At 35.1% G+C, this 14,557-nt stretch overlaps 1 protein-coding gene across 2 annotated transcripts in view; it reads left to right on the forward strand.

Annotated features, from left to right (window-relative positions):
- The window catches only part of LOC123537328 (secretion-regulating guanine nucleotide exchange factor-like), a 17,898-nt gene extending 4,246 nt beyond the window's left edge, over window positions 1-13,652 (forward strand). For both annotated transcript variants that reach the window (XM_045321009.2, XM_045321010.2), the window contains 9 exons: window positions 1,121-1,250; window positions 1,940-2,095; window positions 3,635-3,717; window positions 5,115-5,184; window positions 6,307-6,405; window positions 7,731-7,802; window positions 8,439-8,606; window positions 10,724-10,882; window positions 12,760-13,652. In XM_045321009.2, the coding sequence (XP_045176944.2) occupies window positions 1,121-1,250; window positions 1,940-2,095; window positions 3,635-3,717; window positions 5,115-5,184; window positions 6,307-6,405; window positions 7,731-7,802; window positions 8,439-8,606; window positions 10,724-10,882; window positions 12,760-12,941 (1,119 nt within the window). In that variant the 3' untranslated portion in view covers window positions 12,942-13,652. The remainder of the gene's footprint in view (window positions 1-1,120; window positions 1,251-1,939; window positions 2,096-3,634; window positions 3,718-5,114; window positions 5,185-6,306; window positions 6,406-7,730; window positions 7,803-8,438; window positions 8,607-10,723; window positions 10,883-12,759) is intronic.
- The last annotated feature ends 905 nt before the right edge of the window (window positions 13,653-14,557 follow it).

Here is a 14,557-nt window from a genome sequence, read left to right on the forward strand (position 1 = left end):
TTTTAAAGGTTTTTCCCTATACAAGTCTGTTTAAACCTTGAGCCCCCCACCCACCCAGTTTTAACCCCAGGGGATAATTTGAGCAATCTTGGAAAAGGAGTACTGCACAATGCTACATACCAAATATCAAAGCGCTAGGCCATGTGGTTTTGTAAAATAAGGTTTTCAAAATTTTCCTTAATATATAAGTCTATATAAACCATGTGACCGCAAGGGCAGTGCCATATTTGATACCAGGGGGATAATTTGAACAATCTTGGTAGAGGACCACAAGATGATGCTACATACAAAATATCAAAGCCCTAGGACCTGTGGGTATGGACAAGAAAATATTTTTTGAAGTTTTTCCCTATATAAGTATATATAAACCATGTGACCCCCAGGACGGGGCCATATTTGACCCTAGGAAGATAATTTGAACATCTAGGTAGAGAACCTCAAGATAATGCTAAGTACCAAATATCAAAGCCCTAGTCCATGCAGTTTTTGACTAGAAGATTTTCAATGTTTTCCCTATACATCTATATAAACAATGTGACCCCCAGGATTGGGCCATATTTGACCCAAGGGAGGTAATTTGAACAATCTTTGTGGAGAACTTCTAGATAATGCTACATACCAAATATCAAAGCCCTAGTCCATGCAATTTGGGCAAGAAGATTTTCAAAGTTTTCCCTATATAAGTCTATGTAAACCATGTGACCCCCAAGGATGGGGCCATATTTGACCCCAGGGGGATAATTTGAACAATCTTGGTAGAGGACCACTAGGTGATGCTACATACCAAATATAAAAGCCTCAGGACCTGTGGTTTTGGACAAGAAGATTTTTTAAGTTTTTTCTTTCAGTTGTTGTGGCAACTAGAGTTCTGTATGGACTTCAATTCTTTGAATATTTTTTAAAGAAGACCATCCAAGGAACATCATTGTGAAGTTTCATCAAAAATGGCCAAGTGGTTTAGGTCCATATGTTGTTTAATGGAACGGATGGATGGATGCCTCATGCTCACCTTGAGCACTTTGTTAAAGTACAACATTTCTGTAAAGGCTGAAATAATACACGGAAGAGGTCGTCCAGCTGCATGTTTACCTTTTTTATTTATTAATGTTATGTACTTCAGGGTGCCAATTCGTACGGCCAGCTTGCCCAGGGTGACTGTGACGACAGATTATTACCAAAGCCTGCTACCAATGTTCCAGCAAATATCAAACTGATACATGGTGGAGGTGGCCACACTCTAGTTATTGCTGGTATTTTAAACACAGAATTATAATTATTTATTTGAAAATATAATTTATGATAATTTATAAATTTAAAAAAGTGACATTTTTTTTTACAATACATGTACGTAAGAATGGAAGCATTGAAAATATATTTACGTAAGTAACATATAAAGTCAATTTTCTCACTTGAAAAGCAAACAATTTAAAAATTAAATTAAATTGTGTTTTTAGCTCAACTATTCGAAGAATAGGGGAGCTATCCTACTCGCCTCAGCGTCGGCGTGAGCGTGAGCATCACACAAATGTTAAAGTTTGCGTACCACCTCAAATATTTTCAAAGTCCATTAAGGTATTGCTTTCATATTTTGCATACTTGTTTACCATCATGACCCCATTCTGTAAACAGGAGCAGACAACTCTATCAAGCACTTGGACTGAATTATGGCCCCTTTTCGACTTAGAATATGCTTATTGTAATGTTAAAGTTTGCGTACCACAACAAATATTTTCAAAGTCCATTGAGATATTGCTTTCATATTTTGCATACTTGTTTACCATCATGACCCCAAATCCTTGATCTGTTTCAAGGAAAATTTACAAATCCATGACAACATTACTGAGGTAATATTCTTAAGACAAAATGTACATGATTGATTTAATGTTAAATGTCTTGGTTTGGCAACTTAAGGTAAAAAAACTCTGTTGCTTTATTATAGGTATTGGCAAGCTGTATACATGTGGATCCAATAACAAAGGTCAGTTGGGTTTGAACAGCACAGATGACGTATTTGTTCTGACACCAGTCACAGTAGGCAACGATGAAAATGTTACCATAGCAACAGGAGGATGGGACTTCTCTCTAGCAATAACAGGTATAACAAGAACTGTCCGTAAGACAGCGCGCTCCACTATTCGGGAATTTGACAGTAAAATGAATATATGTCTGAACAAGAGACCTCTACTTTAAAAGGAAGATACACCAAGGGGCATAATTCCATCAAATACACAAACTTGAGTTATTAGGATTGTTACAACACATGCAGATGATGATGATAAAGATATATTTTGAGTTTCAAGTCATTATCTTATATAGTACCAAAGTTATGTCCAGAAAACGAAGTTTGTAAAAATTTTAAGTATAAAAGGGGCATAATTCATTCAAAAATACAAATCAGAGTTATGGGGATTGTTACCACACATGCAGATGATGATGATAAAGATACATTTTAAGTTTCAAGTCTTTATCTTATATTGCATTAAAGTAGTATCCAGAAAGCAAAGATTGCAAAAAAGTTTAAGTACAAAAGAGGCATAATTCTGTCAAAAACACAATTAGAGTTATGGGGTATGTAGCCACACATGCAGATGATTATAAACAAATACTTTTAATTTCAAGTCATTATCTTTTAAAGTACCAAAGACATGTTTATAAACGAAGCTTTCGAAAAAAATTAACATGAAAATAATTCAAAGTATAACTCCTTGGTGACCTTGACCTTGGGTATAATGGGCCCAGCCCTTACACATACTTTGTTTGTATGCTGGACAATGTTTATTTGAACTTACAGTATGATATAAGCAAAAGTAACAAAGATAAGACATAAAAACAAAGGTTGCCGAAAAACTTTAACCTTAAAAATAACTGAAGTATAACATCTTGGTGACCTTGACCTTGGGTATAATGGGTCCAGTCCCTATACATACTTTGTTTGTATGCTGGACAATGTTTATGTAAAGTTACAGTAAGAGATAAGCAATAGAAACAAAGATATGACAAGAAGACAAAGGTTGCCGAAAAACTTTAACCTTAAAAATAACCTAAGTATAACAGCTTGGTGACCTTGACCTTGGGTATAATGGGCTCAGCCCATGTACATACATTGTTTGTATACTGGACAATGTTTATGTGAGTTACAGTAAGATATAAGCAATAGTAACAAAGATATGACAGAAAAACAAAGGTTGCCGAAAAACTTTAACCAAGAAGGGTCACGCCCATGCCGACGCCGGGGCGAGTAGTATAGCCCCCCTATTCTCTGAATAGTGGAGCTACAAATGTAATAAAACCAGAAAAACTCTAGAAAAATAAATTTGTTTTAAGTATGGGATAGTTGCATGTAATCCACAAGAGTATTAAAATTGGTGAAAGTCTGATATAGGTAATATCTGAACAACCTATCAAAGTGTTGCTGTTTAACCCTCGACCTGCTAAATTTCTATAACGGATTGGTCCATCGTTAAATTTTGGCAGTACCATTTATTTTGCGAAGGGGTGTTAACTGAAAATGTACTGACAGAACAGCGAACAGTGCAGACCATGATCAGACTGCATGATCTACACTGGTCGCAAAGGCAGAGTCAATCGTGTCCAGCATTATAGGGGTTAAAATGATTTCTGTTTTCTTTTCCAGAATCATCTGATTTGTACAGTTGGGGATCAAACACATTTGGGCAGTTGGGAGATTCAAGTTTACCAAACAAGTGTTTAGTGCCAGTAAGTTGCTGCACCATCACCTGCTAAAAGGGTGAAACATTTATTCTTACAACCATTTCTTTCACGTTTTGATGTCATAGTACATGTATATTTATGCAGATTTCTTACTGTTCATGTAAGCTTTTCCCAAAGACTGTTAAGTAAGGAGTCCTGGACCAGAATGTAGTTTGCTGGTTTTGTACTTTGACACATAACTTCTAGGCCACAGATCCACACAATGACACCATACAGGATGGAGTGTTTCTATAACTCTTCCTTGCCTTATAACATATTTAGTTTACACTTACTGAATTAATCTCATTCAAGTCTTGAGTCCTGGAAAAAAATGAGAGCTGGTGCATGTAGCCACAACCACAGTAAGTTTCAAACCCACAACTGATTTATAAATTGTAATTGAAAGTTTCTTCCATATTATAGTCCATTTTATTTGTGCACAATTAGATGGTCAGTGCACTCTGTGTATCTAAAATCAACCAAAAATAAGTATTACATGACTTCTTAACCCTTATAATGCAGGACACAATTGATTCTGCCTTTGCGACCAGTGCAGATCATGATCAGCCTGCACATCCATGCAGTCTGATTATGACATGATCTGCACTGTTTGCTATTCAGTCAGTATCTTTTTGGTATGCACCCCTTAGTTAATGGTACTGTCCAAATTGAAAGATGTACAAGTTCATTATAGAAATTATCAGGTAAAAGGTTAAATAAATCACCAGTTCATAATTTGTGCTATTTGACTGGTCTGTATTTAACACTGCATTTTGCTGGGATAAAGCATGACTTGAAGCAAATGATAATGAAAATTTACTCTCTGATGTCATGTAATAAAACACTTACTGAAGGGCTTGACAGTCAGTTAAGTCAGAACTGTTTGTCCGTGGTCCTATGGACTTTGGGGCAGTAGTTTTGACTATTGACTACGTGTCCATGGTCCTATGGACATTGGGGCAGTAGTTTTGACTATTGACTACGTGTCCGTGGTCCTATGGACATTGGGGCAGTAGTTTTGACTATTGACTATGTGTCCGTGGTCCTATGGACATTGGGGCAGTAGTTTTGACTATTGACTATGTGTCCGTGGTCCTATGGACATTGGGGCAGTAGTTTTGACTATTGACTATGTGTCCGTGGTCCTATGGACATTGGGGCAGTAGTTTTGACTATTGACTATGTGTCCGTGGTCCTATGGACATTGGGGCAATAGTTTTGACTATTGACTGGCAAACCATTCAATAAGTGTAAAAAACTATAATAATTATGTAATGGGCACTGGCTCTGTCATTATATCCACCTGTGACATTTTAATGAAAATGAACAGTACTCATTATATATACTGAAAAGATGGAGTACCGGTACGTTATTACTTAGTTTCTTTAATACTGAAATTCCAGAGAAAGATATGCGAGGGACTGAAGTTTATTCAAGTGGCAGCTGGTCTCAGACATGTTGTAGCATTAGCAGGTATTGAAAACTTCATTTAAATACTCTGTCTTTTTGTTATATGCCTCCTTCAAAGAAGAGGGGGTAAATGTTTTGCTCAGTGTTTTTTTGCCCGTCCATTGTTAGACCATTTGGTTGACTGGTTTAAGGTCAAAGTCAAAGGATACAAAATAATATACCCACTTGCCTCCAACAGGCCATCGTGGTGGGTATAAGTATTTTATGAACAACCCTTGTTTGCTTTTTTCTGTCAGATTATTATGTATTTCAGTAAAGTTATTTGAAGTCTGCACTTGTGTTTAAGTGCACAGGTCTGTGGATTTTATGCCTGATGGCACACATTCTCCCAGCTAAACTCCAAGCAGCACTTGTCTTCCCTAACACTGCATAAACTTGAATGTAAGTGGAGTCACTGCATAGGAGATTGTGTCTCTGTACGAAGGCTATATACCAATAAAAGAAATTGTTCCTTGTTTCCTATAAAATCCAGCTACTTCAGAACAAGTTTCTAGATTTTCACTCTGTCGTAGACCTATTCTACAAGATAACCATACAATGGCTTCAAGAAAACAAAAAGAAAAAGGGGTGTTAAATGAAAGTCAACTGAAATTGGGTACCCTCAGAAAGCGGCCGGCAGAATAAACACCCTACTTACGCTTTCAAGTAAACAACCTGAAAACATGCAAACATTAGCATGAAAAGTGTTTAAATATTTTATGTAAAATCCATTCCACGAGTGAACTAATGCCCATTTGGCCCCAGGTGTACGTGTAAGTGCCCGAAAAATGGGAAAATTAGGATCTATTATTAGTTTAGTTAAATCATATTTTATTGTCCATATATACAGAAACACAAAAAACAATCACATACATCAAATATGTCAAATATACAAATGGGTTGGGCCAAAAGTTATGACAACATTATCGAGGGCCCTTCCATTATTATTAGGGGTGTAAGGATAGACTTAATTACTGACATCATGAGATTGTACATGTTTTATTAGTATGCATTGATGGTGAAAGTTGCAACACAGTAACTGTTGACAATATTTCCCATAACATTCAGTGTTTTCAATAGTGAAAAGAAACATACTTATTTTCTATAAATTTCTTGTTTAATATAGAAATGTTATTGAATCTTCAGAAAATGGTGATGTGTATTGTTGGGGGCATTCAAAGAAAGGACAGTGTGCTGTTCCAGTAGATGAGAAACCGCCATTAAAAGTGACCTCACCTACTAAAGGTAGTTTCTTATTTCACTGGCATACCCAATGTTTTGACAGATTTCCAATGCATGAATTTCAATGAGATATGAAACTGTGTGTTTTGCTGTTTCCATGCAATTAAATGCTAACACTTTAAAGTTTTCATTTATATAAACAAAGAAGGATTTTACCCTGTATTGTCTTGTTGATTTCACAAAATGAACTACTTTTGGCTATTCCAGTTTACTCCCGCGTATTTAAAACCTCATTTTATTCCAGATTAATATTCCTTCCAGGTGTAATTCAAATGTGTTAGAATGAAAATAGATTTTAGTTTTGCATTCTTTGTTGGCAAATAAAACATGTTTTTTCGTTCAGATGTGTCGGCCTTTGTGCTTAGATTACTACGCATCTTAACTCAAAACTGTGCTTTATTTGCCAACAAAGCACACAAAACTAAAATCTATTTTATTAGACTATTTCCGAAGTAAAAAACGCTCTGTTAAAGTTTATTACAAGTTCTTAAGGTAGTTCTGCATTTTTGGATCAGTTCTTTTTTCAACAAAGTAGAATTTAATTAAGCTTCATTTTTCACAATTTCAGAGTATACTTAAAACGTCTAGCAAAAAAAAAAAGAGAAAAGGATAGGGTCATGTAGTTGAAGTTTTACTTATATAGCGCCCTTTTCATGATCAATTTCATGTCAAAGGCGCTTTACATAGTTCAAATGCAGCCACACAGGGCGCGTAATTCATCCTCTACTAGTACAGACACAGAGCGATCTGACCAGAGGGACAGAGAGAGACAAAGCCCCCACGACAGAGAGATCAGAAATCAGATACAGGCTTGTCCCGCTAACTTAGCCTAGCTCTTTGCGAACAGACAGCCTGGTTCATTAACGTGCCCAGTGTATAGCACTGATACACACAAGGATTGCCTGGGTTCCTGACCAGTACACCTCTAGTTAGGTGGGAAACACTGAAAAGTGTTTCTGAAAATTCCCGAGTAGCTGCAGGGGATTGAACCCCCGACCTCAGGATTGGAAGGCCAGTGTGCAAACCACTGAGCTATCCGTCCACCTAGTGTATGGGAAAATCACAATGTTGATGAAATCTTTACAGTTATATAATTTCTAGTACTCTATCATGTGGTCCTTGTGGTTATTTTTTTAGATATTTGTGCATGATATAAGAAACCTGCAAATTTCAAGCAGGTTTAAAAGAAGAATTTGGAATTATTTAACATTATTTGCAAATATACAAACAGTTCATTGGTATATACCAATATTAGAATTATTCAAAAATTGTAGAAACAGACCTTTATATGTAATATAGCGATGGTAATATGGTTATATTTTTTATAGTAATGTTTCCGGCTGGTATTGGGAGAGTAGTGTCAGTGTCTGCTGGATCGTACCACACTGTCGCTCTGACAGGTGAGTGAAGATGCTACTAATTTTGACAGTGTTTGAAGTATTATTGTTTATTTGTTTGTTTTGGGTTTAATAAAGTCTAAATTATTCTGTGGAACATGTTACCTCTTCACTAATTATCTCGACGTCACATTAACCTAGAATATGTAGCATCAAGAAATACTGTGAAATCATTGATATTCGTCGGGGACTAATTTTCATGAATTTCGTAGTTGAGTCAATCCACAAACTTTAATCCCAATGAAGAAGTAAAATTCTCATTCATTTTATGTTCAAAAGTTAAAATCCACGAATTCATATTCCCGCCAAATTGCCGTTTTGACCAAAACCACGAAATTAAATGATTTCACAATAGTACTTCCCAATTCCATTTACTTTTTGAATGTAAGAGAAATATTTGAAACCAAACAAAATATAACACCACCATGTTTTAAAAAAATATATTTTAACACTCCTGTTTGGTTATAGACTGTGTAGAATATGGACTAAGCCATTCTGAAATTATTCCACAGGTATATATCATCTTCATGTTTAAATATATTAAAACATGGTTCTTCTATATCTTACTTCTTAATTAAAATAGATAGAATATATATACTTTCTTCCTTTTTAATTTGACATATGTACATACTATTTTAGATCAGGGTCAGGTGTTGGTATGGGGATGTAACAAGTATGGTCAGTCTACACAATCTTCAGAGGTCAAACCACAGGTCAACACACCATATATGATCAGTCAGAAATTGTTTGGAGATGAAAAGGTGAAGCTTATTCAATCTGGATGGACACATCTTATTGCCCAGACAGGTATGTAATTGTCAGATAATGCTGTCAAAAGTCGAGTGGTTGCTAAGAGAATGTAATGGAGATCAGTATATGTAGAAGAAAAATTAAGTATTGGGTGACTGGCTTACGGGATAAGTCACATTAAGTACCTTCAGATGGAAAGGCTAGAAAGTATTTCCAGTGTTCAAAGTAATTTTATTCTGCACAAAACATCAAAAAAGGCAAATGCAATGACATTAATAGACACATGCAGTGTTTACATCTTAAAAATGCTTAGTTTCCCAACCATGACTTTATGAAATTCAATAATAAATTAAAAAGAAAATATTTACATTTATTTTGGTTTCCTTAATAGAGAAGAGATTTGTCAAGCAACAAACCTTTTGCTTGCTCAGTGGCTCAGTGTTTTTCGGCGACGCCGTCTAAATTCGTTTTCGTTACCTATGCCACGTGACTTCAGTTTGCAAATCAAAGTACTTGAAAATGGAAGATTTATGCAACACTCTGCCTGGTTGGACGAGAGTGTCAATTTCTTTCACTCTGTTGATTGTGCTACGCTGAGTGAAATGTAGACAAAACGTTTATCCTAAACAACGCTGTTCACAGTTTTAAAGCTAACTTTGGCTTAGTATATTTAGCAAGAATATTGATATATCTCAAAATGATAAGTAAGTTTAATAAATATGATAAAAACCTGTTCAAATACCAACATATATCAAATTAAAGAAAGAGCTGAATACGGTCTGCGTATCACATGAATAAGGGTGTGATAAGAGTCTTTTATGTAGAGAAGTGCTTTTTAAAAGATTTTCCTTATTACAATTGTCATCTGTATATGAAAAGGTTTCTTGCTTTTGTGACTTATTCAGATTGCATATTAAAATGAGTATTTGTTTGCTTTGATATATTTGTTATAAATTATTTAACTGATTTATTATGTATGAATATTTTTCTTTAGTACGGTATGCAAATATTGAACTCAGTTGAAATCTGTTTTATTATATATATGCTATATAATGACTGAATCTCATTACTCTGAAATGAAGGTACGCTGCATAAGTTTATGTACGTGATATGACTACGGTTAAACTTTGCTTATGAAACAGAAATATTGAAATAATTACAATTGTATGTTTTGCTTGACCTTCACTTTTTTTATAAGTGTGACGTCATTGTCCAAAGATTCATGAATAGCGAATATGCACTTGTTAAAGCGGGATCAGTTGACCTATTTTAGAAATAAGTAAAAATAATAAATAAAAAAATCCTTTAATTGAATTTTTCTCGTGTATTCAAATTAAACTTGATTTGTAGCATCTTTATTAGGCCCGCAGTCAACTTTGTTCTGCTGGGACATTTAACCCCTTTTAGGGGCTGCTAGAGATAAAACTAGAAATGCCTTTATACAGCGTCTCATGAACAGCTTGGTGGATCTTTGTCATACTTGGTCTGGAGCATCATTATAAGGTCCTCTTCCAAATTTATTTATATAGGAACTTGGGCCCTATTAGGGACCACTATAGCTAAAAGTAGATATGCCTTTCTTCTCATTAACCACTAAAATGTAATGGATTTTTATCAAACTCGATGTGTAACAATATCGTAAGGTCTCCTGCTATTTTGTTACAAATGGGGATAGGGACCAATTTAGCTAAAAATATAAACATGTTTAATGACCTCTTCTCATGAACCACTTCATGAATCTTCATCAAACTACTGCTGTAATTATTCGTCTAAGGATAAACGAAACAAAATTGCAACCCTACGAAACCTTTGCGAAAAATTAAAAGAGAACCATTTAAATTGTTAAAGTGCGGTATTTAGTTTTGCAATTTGAAAAATGTTAGATGAAAGATGAATGTTAGATGAAAAAATCATAAACTTCTTTCCTTATTACAATTCGCCAACCATCATTTTTAATGATATTTCTTGTTAACCTTGATTTCAAATGAAATTTAACATTCTTTGAATGTTCGAATTCTTGGTCAAAATTAAGGAGTCTCGTAGCTGTGTAGTAAGATTTTAGATAAATATGTAACCTTTTTTTCTGAAGTCATTTTGATATAATTTATAACAACACTAATGTTTGCAAGACCAGCACTATTAAATGTTAATGATAAATAGCTCATTTTACAAAGATTCAGGAGCATTGTATAGCTGGGGACGAGGTGACTATGGTCAGTTAGGAAGGTCAAGGCCAGAGGGAACCACATACAGTCATGTACCAGCACCGATTGATACCTGTGTGAAAGTATCATCCTATACATGTGGATCAGAACATACCTTGTTTCTTGCAGGTATAGTACTATGTCAGTTAAATAAATCCATAAATATATCCTCACAGTCCTTATGTTATTATTTTATTTCAAATTCATTTGACAGTTGTTATTTAGGTACAAGATGTTACATTATCATAGTCAACAGGTTTGGTGAAAACAGCATGCCTGTTGTTTGATCCACCTGGTCTTGATTTTTAGCTCATCTGATTTTTTAAAAAAAAAATGATGAGTTATTGTCATCACTTGAGCGGTTGTCGGCGTCGGCGTCGGCGTCTGTGTCGGCGTTGCCTGGTTAAGTTTTATGTTTAGGTCAGCTTTTCTCCTAAACTATCAAAGCTATTGCTTTGAAACTTGGAATACTTGTTCACCATCATAAGCTGACCCTGTATAGCAAGAAACATAACTCCATCTTGCTTTTTGCAAGATTTATGGCCCCTTTTGTACTTAGAAAATATCAGATTTCTTGGTTAAGTTTTATGTTTAGGTCAACTTTTCTCCCGAACTATCAAAGCTATTGCTTTGAAACTTGGAATACTTGTTCACCATCATAAGCAGACTCTGTACATCAAGAAACATAACTCCATCTTGCTTTTTGCAAGATTTATTGCCCCTATTGGACTTAGAAAATCAGTTTTCTTGGTTAAGTTCTATGTTTAGGTCAGCTTTTATCCTAAACTATCAAAGCTATTGCTTTAAAACTTGCAACACTTGTTCACCATCATAAGTTGACCCTGTACAGCAAGAAACATAACTCTGTCCTGCTTTTTGCAAGATTTATGGCCCCTTTTGGACTTAGAAAATATCAGATTTCTTGGTTAAGTTTTAAGTTTAGGTCAACTTTTTCTCTTAAACTATCAAAGCTATTGCTTTGAAACTTGCAACACTTGTTCACCATCATAAGCTGACCCTGTACAGCAAGCAGCGTAACTCCATCCTGCTTTTTGCAATAATTATTGCCCCTTTTGGACTTAGAAGATCAATTTCTTGGTTGAGTATTATGTTTAAGTCAACTTTTCTCATAAACTATCAAAGCTATTGCTTTAAAACTTGCAACAGTTTTTCACCATCATAAGTGGACACTGTACATCAAGAAACATAACTCTATCCTGCTTTTTGCAAGAATGATGGCCCTTTTTAGACTTAGAAAATCATGGGTAGGACAATATTTCTATTACACAAAAAAAATCAGACGAGCATCAGCACCCGCAAGGCGGTGCTCTTGTTTTTATTGAGTAGCAGCTTGGATTCCCCTCCCCCATCACCACCCTAATACTCTGAGGGTTCTTATATCAGACTAAGATATATTTCAAGTTTTATAATAATCCATTCATAAAGTTGAATTTAAGAAAAATGTCAAAAAATTGGTCAACTTTGCAATTGAAAATACCATCAAATTTTTTTCATATTATCATCAAAATTGTTATGATAATATCAAAGGTATTGCCTTATATCTGAAAGAGAAATGAAGCAAAAACATTGTTACAAATAAGGTGGGTCAAATATTAGAACCATGATATGTGATTTATTCATAAGATATAAGGTACCTGATGTAAGGGAGTTGGAAAAGATAATGCTAGTCAAATTTATATTTTCCCAACAATTACCGTAGTAAGTTATACATTTACTTAGTATTTTTCTTTGCAGTTGCTTAAGTTTTAGCTGATTTCTCTTAATTTGCATGTAAAGGAACAGCCAGTGCCAACTATGATCATTGGCTCCATCCTGGACTTAGGTCAGGAAGACCATGACCTTAAATTAATCTCGTAATGGGTTTAAATCCTCAAGCTCCAGGTAGTTGGTCTACTCTGCCCTCCCCTCCCATCAGAATAGTAGTTGGCACTCAAGTGATCATTTTAATGACCAGAAATTCAATGGAATTGTACGGTTTATTACAGATGGCAAAGTGTATGCTCTAGGCTGGAATGAGCATGGACTGTGTGCCACTGGTGATGAGGTTAATGTTCAGACTGTGACCCTGGTGGCAGCATTAGAGAACCAAACTGTGATATATATAGCCTGTGGAGGTGGACATTGTTTTGCTATAACAAAAGATAATAAAGAAATAGCTGTTTCCTAGCATATGGCCTGTTGGACTGATAATTACAAAGCAGTTCTTTCACAAGATGCAATGACATTATGACCATTTTCACCAAAACCACAAAATTTCATCCCCACGACAATGATTTCACAGAATTTGGAAAAATTCTATGAGAAAGCGGCGTCCAGGACCTGGATGGTTTATATTCATTTATTTTCTGACCTTGTCCAGCCTTTGTCCTGAACGTTCTTGGTGACTTGCGCATACCAAAGGACTGCGAGCGGAGGTCATTGTCTTGACCAACAAAATGATAATAAGTCTTGTTGAGGTGGACGTTATTTAGCAAAGACAGAATGATAATGCAGGGATTAGTATCAACTGATCACCACAGGAGACGAGGCAAATGCTTGAACATACTGGCGACCAAATGATGGAAACCGTACTGCTGTTTGACAATTTGCCTACCAGTGCAAGCAGATTTACTTCCCTTTGATGTATACTGTAGTTTTAATGCAGAACGTTCCATCATACTATTTTGATCTGAAATGTATTTAAAAAATCAGGAAAAGTGTATAGTCTTTGTATTTTTATCCTTTTCCTGGTTTGATTTTAATGAGAAAGTGTCAATTTCATAATTGTTTATTTAATGAACTGACAGGTTTGAGTAAAAATTGTTTTAAAATGTTGTTTTTTGAAATAAAATGTTTACAAACAATATTAGTGACATATACAAATACATCTATAAAATTATTTCAGAGCATACTGATAATTTTTTCATGAATTACAACACACTGACACAATTTAGGTCATATGCCAACTTTTCTGCTTTTAGTGGTGGAGCAATGCCAGAGGTATCCTTTAAGCATTATTCCAGGTGCAGAGGGTGCCTGGGGAGGGTGCATCTGGATAGAAAACTCATGAATTCTGTATCTGATCAAATGTTGTGATACTGTCTTTGGTTACAAAAATTTATTACTATTATTCTGGATAGCATGCACTTTGTTCATTGTTTAACCTTTACCCTGCTTAATCTCTAAAATGGATTGGTCTTTCATTCAACTTGGGCAGTACCAATTTTTTTTTTGAAGGGGTGTTCACTGAAAATCTACTGACTAATAGTGAACAGTGCAGACCAAGATCAGACTGCACAGAAAATTAATTAATGAAAGCACAGTGCAGTGCTTTAACCTGCTGGTGGCACTGGTGCTTTCATTAATTAATTTTATACATTAAGTGATAAGTGGAAGATTTAAGTATCCTTTTGAACACCGGTTTAGAATTTTTATTTTAAATGAATGAAATGCTCCCAGGCTTTTCTTCAGTGAATACAAGTTTTTTTTTCATTATGCCAACTTACGACTCAACACTATACAGTACCATATGGTTTGACTAAACGAATGTTGTTAAATGTTGTTAAATTACTGTGAAATAATTATTTGTGGAACACTTATTTCCATGGTCACTATAATCCATCAAAACAACTATAATTTCAATTTATCTTCAAAATTCTAAATCGGCACCCCCCCCCCACCCCCCCAATCAAGTTAAAATCTTAGTATAGTATTTCACAGTACAAATATGCTCTATTTTAGCCCATCTATAATGACTGAATCACTTTAAATCTTTTTCCCTTGAAAGATCCCATCTTGTGGCAT

This window comes from Mercenaria mercenaria, chromosome 17 (assembly GCF_021730395.1).
Source record: "Mercenaria mercenaria strain notata chromosome 17, MADL_Memer_1, whole genome shotgun sequence".
NCBI lineage: Eukaryota > Metazoa > Mollusca > Bivalvia > Venerida > Veneridae > Mercenaria > Mercenaria mercenaria.